This window comes from Pangasianodon hypophthalmus, chromosome 5 (assembly GCF_027358585.1).
Source record: "Pangasianodon hypophthalmus isolate fPanHyp1 chromosome 5, fPanHyp1.pri, whole genome shotgun sequence".
Taxonomy (NCBI): domain Eukaryota; kingdom Metazoa; phylum Chordata; class Actinopteri; order Siluriformes; family Pangasiidae; genus Pangasianodon; species Pangasianodon hypophthalmus.
This window is the reverse complement of record NC_069714.1, coordinates 22015102-22029396: the sequence shown is the minus strand read 5'-3', so window position 1 is coordinate 22029396 and position 14295 is coordinate 22015102. Positions and strand designations below refer to the sequence as shown.

The following is a 14295-nucleotide window of genomic DNA, read 5'->3' as shown; positions in this document are numbered from 1 at the left end:
ATTAGTAATATGAATTTGAAACTGCCACTTTTTAAACTTACAGTAACCTGGTTGCATAAGTGTGCACACCCCTTACCTAATACTTTGACTGGGCTATTCCAAAACATTGATCTTCTTTTTCTTTGGAAGCCATGGTTCAGTAGGCTATGGTGACTCATATAACCACTCTTTACAACTGTGGTGGGCATGAAAGCATCTCAGAATGCCCAATACACCAAACCTTGAAGCTACATCTCAGATGACATTTACATTACATTTACATTTATGGCATTTGGCAGACGCCCTTATCCAGAGCGACTTACAAAAGTGCCTTGAAGTCTATCAATAAATGCATTCTGATACTGGCACGCTAGGTCACAAACTAGGAATACCATCAGTCCGACTCTGTTGGGGAGGTAATAGACAAGCACTCAGACAATACAATTTTTTTAAAAGTGCTAATTTAAGTACTTTATGAAGAGGTAAGTCTTCAGACGTCGTTTGAAGACTGCAAGTGACTCAGCTGTTCAGACATCTAGGGGAAGTTCATTCCATCACCTAGGTGCCAGAACAGAGAAGAGTCTCGATGCATGCCTTCCTTGTACCCTGACAGACGATGGGACCAGTCGAGCAGTGCTAGAGGATCAGAGGGAGCATGGCGCCATGCAGGATGTGATAAGCGCTTTGAGATAAGTGGGTGCTGGTCCGTTTTTGGCAAGCATTAAATCTGATGCAGGCAACTACAGGAAGCCAGTGGAGGGATCGTAGCAATGGCGTGGTGTGGGAGAACTTAGTAAGGTTGAAAACCAGTCATGCAGCTGCATTCTGGATCAGTTGCAGAGGACGAATGGTGCTCAGAGGCAGACCTGCCAGGAGTGAGCTGCAGTAGTCCAGTCTTGAAATGACAAGGGACTGAACAAGCACCTGTGTGGCCTGTGTGGAAAGAAATGGACGAATTCTTCTGATGTTATAATGGAGAAGTCGGCATGAGCGTGTCAGATTAGCAATGTGAGAGGAAAAGGACAGTTTTCGACAGAAGGCGAGATCAGAGAGTTGTCTAGGGAGATTTCAAGATCCTGAGATGGGGATGAATCACCGAGGGTGAACAGCATTGCTGCTATTGAGTTTCAGCTGATGAGCTGTCATCCATGATGAGATGTCTGCCAGACATGCTGATATCTGAGCAGAAACATGAGTGTCTATGGGAGGGAAAGAGAGGATGAGTTGAGTATCATCCGCATAGCAGTGGTATGAAAACCCATGTGAGGATATGGCCGCACCAAGAGATTGAGTATAGAGGGAGAACAGGAGAGGACCAAGTACTGAGCCTTGTGGAACACCAGTGGAGAGTCTGCGAGGAGCAGATGTGGATCCCCTCCATGTTACCTGATATGACCGACCTTCCAGGTAGGAAGCAAACCATTGCCATGCTGCACCACGAATTCCTAGGCTCATGAGGGTGGACAAGAGACCCTTGTTGTTCACTGTGTCCAATGCTGCTGAAACGTCAAGGAGGATGAGGACTGAAGACAGTTTGGATAATCTAGCAGCATGTAGCTTTTCAGTGACGGTCAGAAGGGCAGTCTCTGTGGAGTGTGCCGGTTTGAAGCCAGACTGGTTGGGATCTTGGAGGTTGCTCTGTGATAAATAGAGAGACAGTTGATTGTAGAAGTTCGTTCAAGGGTTTTAGAAAGAAAAGAGAGAAGTTGATGACCACAGAAGAAGATGACCACATAAGGTTTCACTCCTGTCAGCCAAGAACAGGAATCTGAGGCTACAGTGTTCGTATGTTCACTGAAGCTGTGCAGTTGAAGATTGCAAAGACATCATCTAGTCTTTTTCCAATCTTCAACTGTCCAGTTTCATTGAGTCTATGCCAACTGTAGCCTCGATTCCTGTTCTTAGCTAAGTATAGTGGAACCCAATGCACTATGGACTGTGTATTCAGAGCCGGCTGTGTATACATCCAAAGTAAAGAAACATGAAAATTGTTAAAGGCTTTCTTTTAATTTCACTTTTAATCAGAAATCACTGATATCACCATAAGTGACCTGCGTTTACTCCAAATGGCAAAAGTTAAATGAAAGGCAGGTTTTAGGAGACAACAAGAATATGTGATCTTAAATATTTCAATGTGGATTTTTTTCCATTTGTAAATATTAATAAATAAATTTAGCATGAAATGGTATCCAAATAGTGACAGAATTACTGCACACCAAGGAACTACTACTATTCTAAGTCGTTAAGATACCTATGATTATGTAGGACGTAATATAATTTAAATTCCTGCTTGATGGATTTTGTGCCAGTCTGCTCCGATTTAACTGAAGCCAAGGATGCTTGCATGTGACTTGTTTGTTGCTCAGGTCAGAATGTATTCTGTAAAATGTATATAGTTTCCTTATTCTGTTTTGACACCTCACAACAGAGCATTACATTTTACCAATGATTTCCCACAGACATTAGACTATACATGAGAGCACTTTGCTTTAGATTTCATCCAGACTGTTGCTGAAGCTCCTCCAGAGTTTTGTTTCCAGGCACGTACATGTTCACACACATCACATGATGTGAAATGCAGGCTTTGTTGTTGTCACATAACCTAATAATAACCTAATCATTAAAGAGTCTAAAAGAAATGTTCATTAAGATCAAATGTTGATATAGCATAAAGCTAATGCCAAGTGTTGAGGAATTAAAAAGTGTGTCTTTGTAGTTGTTTTTGTTTAACAGTCTGAAAATTTGATACTTTCTTTTTCTTTCACTTCTCTGTAACGTTTCCCTCCCTTGATTTTTATAGGGCGGTCTGCTTCCTCCACTGCGTTTTTGGCAAATGGGCTGCATTTCTGCTCTTTTCATCTCGTGTGCTGAAGTAACAGTCATATGTGGCAGGAAGTGAACACTTCATGCAAACTTCTGTCTTAAACACGGCATTTCAGAATCCGTAAGTAAGCAATGAAAGCAGTTTATTATACTACTTGGTGAGAATAATGAGTGATAGTTATTTTATTTTCTGTTTTAACTAGGAATTAGATTTCATTCTTGTCTAACACTTTCATCATTCTTGACAGATGGTGTAATAGCTTATGGGAATTTATTCAGCACATTTGTATTTTCAGTTTAGCATCAAAAACCATTTCACAGCTTGATGTTAGTATTGGTGTGTATATATATATATATAAGGAATAACATGGTAAACTGTTATACAGAAACAATCTGCAATGGGATCTGGAGTGTGTTATTCTGCTGTAGGGTATTATTCTTATATCCCAGCGATTTACCAACAATTACACTCTTTCTTTTATTAATGAACACAAACAGATTTAATGTAGTGGAACAAGTTCATTCCTGTGAACCTGTAGGTTTGTGATCACTTACTAACAACCGTGATAAACAATCCCCCCTTTCTCTCTGTCTCTCTCTCTCTCTCTCTCGCTGTGGTATACATTACATACATTATTTCATGTTAAGGTTTTATTTATTTATTTATTTACCATTACCCCCAGTACAGTGCATATTCACATAGGCTACATGTAATATTGGTTGGTATATGGTTATTCTGTATGAAAAGATCCAAGCAGAAGAAAAACTTTCGGTATATTTCATTATTATCAATCTCATTTTGTCCTAACGTACATCATGTTTCAGAGTGCATATTAAACAATACCACTCGTCCTTCGTTGCCATGAATAGTGTTTGCACGTCATGTTCACTGGTTGTGGTTTTGTCTAAACATATCATTCTGTGTTAGAAATTGACCACTGGAAATAATGACAATACAAGTACTATAAAGCTGTGAAGATCTGACCATTTATGGCAGTCTCCTGTTCACACTTGCAATGTGCAGAGCATGTATGTAGCACCCTTCTTTGTAACATGCTGTTCTAACACTTCCTGGGTGCAGCAGTTTGTTGCAAAACCTTAGGCTTAAACATGAAGTGATGTTCCTTTTTTTAGCATCATCGTCACGTATCGCATTGCTAGGATATGTTAGAATATGTTAGGATATTAAATGAATATAATCAGATGAATAAGTCAAGGAAATGCTAATTATGAGGAAGTGGGAATTAGTAGTTGTAAACAGTGTGCCTTAGGAATTTTGAAAGGATTTGTTACTATTAAATCAACATTAACACAAGACACACATTGTTGGCCCTGGGGTTCTCTCAGTGTTGATTTCAGGTATACTCATATCCCTTGTTTCTAAAGGTGTGTTGCTTCCTCTTGCAAAATAAAACCACTAAAGGATAAGTTAAGCTGCATAGCTGAGTCCAAGCCTAGCTGTTGCTTTAATGCAAAAAAAAAAAGTGAAGTGGTTAAAAAAAACTAAACCTCCAGTTTAATAAAATGGCATTTATCAAAAGATGGCGCTGTTTTTCATGCTGTGTCACAACCTTACTTCTACACCACCATAAACCAAATGCTCTACAGCATATCATTTTATTATAACAATAATCTTTTATTAGGGGCGCTGTAATTCGTTGTTCTACTATTAGAAAGATTGGCTTGAGCCAGCTAAATGTCAAGGAGTTACATGTGAAGCTTATGAGGTGCTTTGTACCTACAGAAATTACTTTTGAATTTAAACATTTAAAAATAGATGAAATGCAATTTTTTTGCTATGATAACATTATCATAATATTTTGTTGTTTAAATATAATATAAATAAAAGAACAGTGCTGTTTTCCTATGTCAGCATTAATATTATTATCAACCTCAAGAACCTTATGTTAAAAAGTGATAGAATATTATGAAGCACAAGAATATCATCTAATAATAAATTGCATTATATAAGATCATTAAAAAAAAGCAATAAGAGAAACAGTGTTCTTCATTAAAGCAAATGAAATAAATGGTCAAATGCACCTTTGCTGTGAAGAGTTTTGCTTTTTTTTAACTTTCTGTGTAGATCTGTTAAGATCTGTAAATTGCCATTGTTATTGTATCATTAATAATAAAACAATGTGATGTTTTTCATTAGAAAATGCCACAAGCAATGAAGGTCATTCTCCTGCTGTTATTTGGACAATATGGTAAAGTTAAATTGATATGACGATTTGTGTATTCATATACAGTGCATAATGCATGATTTATTTGAACTTATCAAAGAAATGCATTTTATCTCATGTAAAGAACATGAGGTTGACTTCATTATCCATGTCCTTTTTTTCATACCAGTCTACTCTCAGGAGGAATGTATAAAATCATCAGTGGTGTCATGTAATGACTGCATTAAATCTGGACCAGGATGCACCTGGTGCCAGGACTTGGTGAGTAGGCTACATACATTAAAACATTAACCCATTTCGATTGCATATGCTAACATTAACTTACCAAGCTATAATGGAAACGGCACTGAATTAACTTATTGATTTTATAAGACCAACTAATGGATTTAACACCTTGTTAACTTTATGTAGGCCTTTTTTATTGTATGAACATTCTATGTTAAGATGATAGGATTTGAAATGTGCTTAATGAATATTAACATCAAAAAAAAAAAAACACTGATTTATTATTATAACATTTGTACCACTTTTAATGTCCTAACGGCATTACTTCTTCTGGATTAAACACAAATTAACTGAACCTCAGCTTAATAAAATTTTTATGATTCTACTCAGAGAGCACAAAATAAAATATAATAAAAATATGATTTCTACTGAAATTTCTACTTTAGCCTGACTGAAATGCATTGATTTCAGGAATGAGAAGAGCTACAAAACAACCTCATCATAGACTTTTTTCCAGTCATGCATGTCAGCAAAAACCAAACCCAATCACTTTCTGGAGCCATTCAGTGTAGTGCTGACATTACCATGCTTTAGAAATCCACATGGAGCACAGCCATTTCACTGTCAGATTACAAGCTACTTTATATGCCAAGGGTCTTGTGCTAAAGACAACAAAAATATAAAAATTTGGATACTGATTTGCTGTTTTCCTAACACAGGGGTTCATCAAGCCTGGAGAGCCAGAAGCAGTACGATGTGACACAGAGAAAAAGCTTAGAGAAAAAGGCTGCCCACTAGGAAAGATAATCAACCCACCCAGTACCTCGGACTTTCGTCAGAACAGACCACTGTCAGGGTCAGAGAGGACGAATAATCCAGTTCAGGTGCAGCCACAAGAAATTGAACTCAATTTACGACCAGGTATGCTACCTTAAAATGATAGAACAATACACAGATCTCAAAACAAAAGTCAAATCCAAATCTCAGCTGAAGAAAAACTCGCTTTAACCATTTTTAACGCTAAAATGAAATTTTGCAATAAACTTTGTGTTTTTCAGGTCATGCCTACACGTTCAAGCTCAAATTTAAAAGGGCAGTGGGTTACCCTGTTGATCTGTACTATCTAATGGATTTGTCCTACTCAATGGATGATGACTTGAAGAATGTGAAAAACCTGGGAAAAGAAATACTTAAAAATCTGCGGAAAATCACTGAAGATGCAAGGATAGGTAAAGGAACATATAATGAGGACAGTAAAAGAAGACTTCACCCTTTAACATGTTAAATATGTTTATATCGAAATATTTGTGATGTGGTTAGTGACTCTGGTGCTAGTTTGGTGGTTGGTGCTGTTTTCGTTATTCCTGTGACAAGTTAGCAGTTGTCTGCTGCACTGACATCACAGGGAGACATTGCTGGCAAAGTTACAATAGAGATTGATAGGAGAAAAAATTCCATTGATCTCAGACATAAGGGATAACAGTTAGGTTTTGCTCTTAGCACCTAATAAAATCCAAGCGCTTCTTTTCTCATTCACCATTTCCCAGCGAAGTTCAATGTCATATTAGTGGGAAATCCAACATAGAAGTAATGGAGACAGACCCAAGGTCTCAGAATGCAATGCAGATATATGATGCAGTTGCACTGAGTTACAGCAGAGACTCAGCACAGCTCATTAGCAATTTACAAGGTGACAAGCATGACAGTGTTCACATTGATATTAGCATGAAAATTAAAGCTTTGAAAGCTGATCTATTTGAGCAGAGTGTACAGATGAGGATGTGAGAGATGGACAGACTAAAGGACTAAGGCACTGCTGCACCAGAATTTTTTTTAGCAGTGTTTCAGCTATCAGCATGTGGCTGAGTGGTAGAGTGGGAAACCATTAACCATGTGAAAATAGACCAACATGTAGATGAAAGACATTTAAACAAAAATGTTCAAGAATTCCATTGTATAATAAACATTTAGTTAAAGTTTACATGTTAATTTTTAAAAATTAATTTTTCCTTTAACATTACTATATACATTTTTATTCTAAAATAACTGCTGTATTAACCTGGTTTATTCATGCAGGCTTTGGCTCATTTGTTGATAAAACACTTCTTCCATTCACGGACACAACCGAAGAGAAGTTAAAAAAGCCCTGCCCAGCCAAAGCACAGGAATGTCAACCGGCATTTGGCTATCAGCATGTCCTCAGTCTGACAAAGGATGAGAAACAATTCAATGAAATGGTCTCTACACAGAAAATATCTGGCAACTTGGACACACCAGAGGGAGGTCTGGATGCCATCATGCAAGTTGTCACCTGTGTGGTGAGACTTCACTTATAATACTTTTTCATGTTACAACAGTGTACTACAATCACTTTATCTGTGGCAGCCCAGGAAATCCTTTTACTTGGTCAAATTGTGGCATTTTCTACACACACACATACACACATACACACACACACATTTCTTCTGGTAACTCTCTGGTTACCCTCAAAAATGAAGTCTTAATGATTTTAATGAAGTCTGCTGGAAGATGCCTACCTCTACATTTACAACTTAATCTACTTATGGAAAAACAACATTACTGGCAAATTTTAAACAATTATAAGGTTACAGTGGGAAATGAGTGCTCACTTTGAGTATCAGCATCATCCTCATCAGTCTCATCAGCTGAGATAAAAGTCACTCACATATAAACATGAGCCTCATCGTCTCTTTGTCTGATTTCTGTTCACGCTAACATTGGTGGGGAAATAATCACTGGTTAATTTGGCAGCTTGGCTAAAAGATGTCAAAGTTTATTATTAACAGAAAAACTCAATTTGGGTCAATTTTTTTTCTTTTGCTTATTTTTGGCTGTTTTCCAGAATTCAGCCACAGAGTCATTCAGTGGGTTTCCCCAGACTACCACACAAATAGTCATATAAGTGACGTGACTTGTTGCCAAGTATGGTGACCCATACTCGGAATTTGTGCTCTGAATTTAGCCCATCGAAGTGCACACACACAGTAGTGAACGCACACACACTGTGAACACACACCCGGAGCAGTGGGAGGCCTTTTTTTTTGCTGCAACACCCGGGGAGCAGTTGGGTGTTCGGTGCCTTGCTCAAGGGTCTCACCTCAGTCGTGGTATTGAGGGTGGAAGAGAGTGCTGGTCATTCACTCCCCCCACCTACAATCCCTGCCGGACCTGAGACTCGAACCCACAACCGATATAGTCATGCAGTAGCATCTTTTTTTCCATGCACAGAATGAGATCGGCTGGGGAAACAGCACACGGCTGCTGGTGCTGGCCACTGATGCTGGCTTCCACATGGCAGGCGATGGGAAACTTGCTGGCATCCTCGAACCCAACCAAGAGACTTGTCGGCTGGATAAAAACAACATGTACAGCATGAGCAACACTTGGGTATGTCTGAATACTTCTGAAGTAATATAGAGGAAAAATCTTTCTAAATAACACTGCTTTTTTGAAAGTATTGCCTAAAATAAAATAAGTGTCTTGATTATACTGTCCCTGTCAGGATTACCCATCTGTTGGTCAGATAGCCAGGAAGTTGGAAGAGCAAAACATACAGCCTATTTTTGCTGTAACTGAAGATGTGTCACAAATATACAAAGTGAGTGTTTTTCTCTTAATATTTATTAGAATTAATGGTACATCATATTAATATAAACAATATACTTTGTGATATAAGGATGTTTGTGATATAAGGAATATCTTTGTGATATAAAGATGTTTTCTTCTCAAGGAGCTGAGTAAACTGATTCCTAAATCAGAAGTTGGAGTACTAAGTACAGATTCAAGTAATGTGGTAAAACTAATTGAGGACGCATACAATGTGAGAAACTTTTTCTTTTACAAACCTTTACACAGAATTAGTGACATTTCTTTGTAATTAATATGAACTAATTAAATGAACTGCAAGTAAGTGCAAGTGTTTTTGTTTACTTCTTTCTGATTATATATATATTTTTTTACAGAGACTCTCCTCTAATATAATTGTGACCCATGACGGTCTCCCAAAAGACATATCGGTAACATTCACATCTAATTGTGAGGGAGGAGAGAAGCCTAGTGATAAGGGGACATGCAACAATGTCGCCATCGGACAGGAGGTACCCTAACAACACAGCACACACACCAGCAATACGAGCTATTAATAGGAATCTCATTTAATTTTGATCTAAAGCATTGTAATTAAATTGTTTATTTGTAATGAAATGTTTCGAGCTTCAAATGAATTTATATCCCCAGTTACCTTTATAGTGATATAGTGTATATATTGCATAAACATCTTAAAATATGTAAGCACACACTGTATTGTCCAATTGTATATCACAGCACATCCTGCTTAGTGGTGTCCTTGATTTGTTTTCTCCCCAGGTGATTTTCAGTGTAACTGTAAAGGCAGCAAAATGCCTTACTAAAGAGAGCTTCAACATTGGTCCTTTGGGGTTCAATGAAAAACTGAAGGTTTCAGTTAAAACACGATGTGAGTGTGAGTGCGACAATCAGGAAGGTGTACACCCATACTGTAATAGTCAAGGCACGGTTGTCTGTGGCACATGCAGGTACGTGAAAACTCCTCTTTTGTTCTGAGCTCCTGTTGCTCATTTGTTGTTGTTATTGGTGGTGGTGGTGGCGTTGTTGTTGTTGTTGTTGTTGGGTCTGCCATTTTACAATTAGGGTAATGCACAATTAATAGTATTTACATTTACATTTACCTCATTTGTCTGATGCATTTATCCACAGCTAGATGTGTTAAACAATTAGGTGAGCAAGAGTACTGGAATAGATACTATTAACATATTAACAGATGTTAAAGAAAAATGAAAGTAAATAACACTTAGTTTTTGGTTGCATATCTCTTTCTTGCAATAACTGCATCAAGCTAGTGACCCACTGACATCACCAAACTGTTGCATTCTTCTTTTGTTATGCTTCTCTAGGCTTATGCTACAGCTTCTTTCAGTTGTTGTTTGTTTTGGGGGTTTCCCCCTTCAGTCTCCTCCTCAGGAGGTGAAACTTGGGTTAAGAACAAGTGATTGACTTGGCCAGTTTAAAACCTTCCACATTTTTCCCCCTATGAAGTTCTTTGTTGTCTTTACTGCAGTGTGTTTTGGTTCATTGTCTTGCTGCATAATGAAGTTCCTCCACTTTAGTTTGGATGCACTGGATGTGTAAATTGGTAGACAGAATGTTTCTGTAGACTTCTGAATTCATTCTGCTGCTACCAGCATGAGTAACATCATCAATAAAGATTAGTGAGCATGTTCCAGAAGCAACCATGCAAGCCCAAGCCATGGCCTAACCTAACAGGGCACACCTGGGCAACAAGAAATACCTATTAGTCACATGTTCTGATATTTTTGATCACTTCAAAAATGGGTGGGTTCAACCAAAAGGTGCCATGTGCTAAGTTGTTTAAAGCTTCTTGATGTAAATATCAGGAAATGAATGCTGAAATTCTGATCTATCGTCTTTATTCATCTTTTGATCTTGATTTTGATCCCAAATGTCTTCAGTGCATAGCAAAAACAAAAGAATTGGCCTTGTCGTTCCAATACTTTCAGAAGGGACTTGTATTAAATTACTAGGTAAGGAAAAGTAAGAAAAGTCTCAGAACTTTCTGAACCCTTATTTTAAGAACTCTCAAGGGATGTGCCATTTGTCTCTCTGAGAGGAACCCTTAAAGGTCCTATTCGGAAGCATACTTCAGAGTGTTTCGCTGTCAGAAAGGGTTCCAAGTAGAAGCCTGTTAGGAAGCTATGAGCTCTTAACTTTTTATGGAACCTCTAAGAACTCTCTTTTTTTAAATTGTAGGTTAGACCTGTTCATTTCATTTCCTGCTTTTAAATAAAGAAATTGCTAACAGGAACATGTTTTGCTTCCCCATCTCCTCCCTACTATTCAACAACTTCTGAACAAGAGTCTTTAGTAGGGGGCCTGGCTATCTAGCACTAAGCAGAAACCTCCCAGAACTCCAGCCCAAGTTCTTCAAATTCCACCCACTTTTAACAGTTCCATAGTCACTCTCCATGTTATTTAGTTGAGGGCATGGTTTGAACTACCAAATCATATATCAATAAATGAAGCACATTTTAATAATCACACTGCACTGTAAATTAATTTTGTATCCTGATCATCTATACTAGTGTACCATAATATCAGTAATAACAGTGTAAGTACATCAGATATTCTCAAAACTACCTGTATACCATCACTTGCTTATTGATAGTGTACAAAATAAATTACACAACAGTGTTTATATGTGATACTCTATGGTTCTCTCTCCCCATAGCTGCAAGCCTGGCTTCCTGGGACAGAAGTGTGAGTGCAGCTTGGGTCAGAAAGATGAGGCCACGCTGAAGGCTCAATGCCGCAAAGACAATGGGACAGAGTGTGAGGGCCGTGGAGACTGCGTGTGTGGAGTATGCAAGTGCCACCAAACCGAGGGGGGCAAATCCTACTACGGTCTTCACTGTGAATGTGATGATGAACACTGTGAAAAGTACCAAAACAAACTGTGTGGAGGTATGGACACATTACATATACATGCCAAAAGAGGTTTCACACACAGCACTTAAAACATGCACTCACATTGGGTTTATGGATTTTCCTCAGGGAAAGGGGATTGCAGATGTGGAGAATGTAAATGCAATGAGGGCTATGAAGGAACAGCCTGTCAGTGCATGAAATCTGATGAAAGTTGCCTGACGGGAGAAACCGTGTGTCATGGACGTGGCAAATGTGTGTGCAACCAGTGTGTTTGCGAGAGGGGATACAAGGGACTCCGATGTGACACGTGTCCCACTTGCGAATTGCCATGCCAAGTATCGGGGTAAGAGAAACATCAGACAATCATCAACATCTATCATGTTCCACAGCCTTCCAGCCTTTTACAAGTTAAAATCATAATACTTGATTTGGATAGTAGGGACTCCGTAATCTATCAACTATCAAATTGTCCCTTTTGCTTTCACTTTTTTTGGGTAACCCAGTTTATGATGTTTGATTGTTCTATCTATAGACTTTTAATAGGAAATGTGAAAAGTATTGATTAAATATGTCATTGTGAGATAGATCAATATCTGTTGATATGTTGAGAATCAGTTGATGTTGACTGTTTGTAGTGTATCTAAAGTGGACTATACAAATAAAATGTCACTGCTATAAGGTGTTCAATCATTCAGATTAGTTTGAATTTTGAACAGTAGTATGTCAAGATTCATGGACTGGTCTCATCCATAGGCCTTCATTATTTCTACAAATGTTTTACGTGTTCATTTCATATTCATATCCCCTTATTAAACATTAGGAGCTGTGTTGAATGCAAGGCATTTGGGACAGGACCATTTGAGAAGAACTGCACAGCGTCCTGCACCCACCTTGAAGTTATAGAAGTTGAAAACCTGGGAAGAAAGGACTGCCGAGTGAAGGACAGAGAAGGCTGCTGGATGAGCTTCTCAATGACTGTGCAAGATGGATTTGACAAATATACTGTGAATGTCCTCAAGGACAGAGGTAAAGCAAATCAGTAATGGTGGCTTGTTACATGTTCTGAGAATAATGTACAAAATGTTAAGCAGCTTTCTGCCACTGATGCTTAATTAACACTTTACTAATCAATATCTAACAGCTATATCCAGCTGTCTACTGGTAATATTTATTTAATTTAGCATCAATAGTATAGTCTAATCACTGTAATTTTTATTTTATTAGCAGAATAATCCAACTGCCCAAATCCACATTTCTTCAGATTTCCAAATTTCTACAGTAAATTGGTTGTTGTTGAACATTTTTAAATGAAACTCAACCTCTGATATGGTGTAATAACACTAAATAGACATTGACTAAATGTATCTATCTAACTTTTCTTGCAGTCACTTATGCCAAGTATTGTCATTTTATAATCTGTGTACATGCTGAATGCTAGAATGTCCTGAGGGGCCAAATGTTGCTCTCATCGTGGGTGGATCTCTGGCTGGTGTGGCACTGATTGGACTTCTACTCCTCATCCTCATTAAGGCAATATTTTATTTCAAAGACCTCAAAGAGTGGAAGAGGTTTGAAAAGGAAGCGCAGCGCCGTCAGTGGGCAAAAGTATGTTCTATTTTTTTCTTGGTATAATGCTCATTAATGGTACTTCAGTAATAATAATAATAATAATAATAATAATAACAACAACAACAACAAGAAATACAGTGGAATATCACCATATTGAATTCACATGTGGTGTGAAAACATTGATTCCATGTTTCACTTTGGACATGCTTTTTTTTTTGCTCTCTCTCTCGCTCCCTCTCTCTCTCTACAGAGTGAAAATCCATTATTCCAGAAGGCAACGACAACTGTTGCAAATCCTGCATTTACTGGAGACTCTTAAGGTAGTAGTAGAAGTAGTGGTAGTAGTGGATCCCTGGAGAAAACTGTTATTTAAAATAAATCTACTGTAAATGTATTACACATTACTAATCCAGTACTCAAGCATGCTTTTCCACTCCACATTTTTGCACCATCCTCTGTGCTGGGTAATTAACACTGTTACTTGAACACCTGAGCACAGTAATCAGTGTTCTGTAGCCCATGATTGCTTCTAAGGGAATTGGATTGGGACCCACAGGGGATTGATTTGTGACTGTGAAATTGTATTTTGCTCCCCTTTTATGACATATTCAACTGTTTAAAGTATTAATGTGTGTTGCCAAATGGCTGTTGAGCTTCAGTTCCTTGTATATAATTGCCTATTTTGACTTTTGTATATGATCTTTTGTGTGTACTAGGAAAGTGTGTGTAATGCACATTTAAAATCTAAATAAAATGTCTTACTTAAACGATGGTTGATTTTTCACTGGAAAAGGATATTGTTGTAGTTCTTAGTTGATAGAAGTCACAACGTCATTAGTTTATTTAAAACATGACACTTTATCCCATTAAACTCAAAATTTAATATTCAGTTATGCATCTTACGAATTAGCCAGTGAAAACTAATCGGAAAGGTGAGGAATGAGGCATTTACTTCATTAAAAATACACTGATGAATTGATTTGCCTACTGTTCAGCAGAAATAAAGTGCATT

At 37.8% G+C, this 14295-nt stretch overlaps 1 protein-coding gene across 2 annotated transcripts; it reads left to right on the top strand.

Annotated features, from left to right (window-relative positions):
- The first annotated feature begins 2796 nt into the window (after positions 1-2796).
- On the top strand, positions 2797-14050 carry itgb2 (integrin, beta 2). Of its 2 annotated transcripts, none has more exons than XM_026912580.3 (16): positions 2797-2923; positions 4961-5012; positions 5158-5249; positions 5933-6134; positions 6272-6442; positions 7290-7531; positions 8463-8621; positions 8737-8832; positions 8965-9054; positions 9197-9331; positions 9600-9787; positions 11518-11750; positions 11841-12057; positions 12535-12740; positions 13153-13319; positions 13534-14050. In XM_026912580.3, exons 2-16 carry the CDS (start codon positions 4964-4966, stop codon positions 13600-13602), a joined length of 2316 nt encoding a protein of 771 aa, XP_026768381.3. In that variant the 5' UTR covers positions 2797-2923; positions 4961-4963; the 3' UTR covers positions 13603-14050. The 2 variants fall into 2 exon arrangements, with proteins under 2 accessions (XP_026768381.3, XP_026768382.3); XM_026912581.3 differs by having other exon boundaries at positions 2839-2927.
- The last annotated feature ends 245 nt before the right edge of the window (positions 14051-14295 follow it).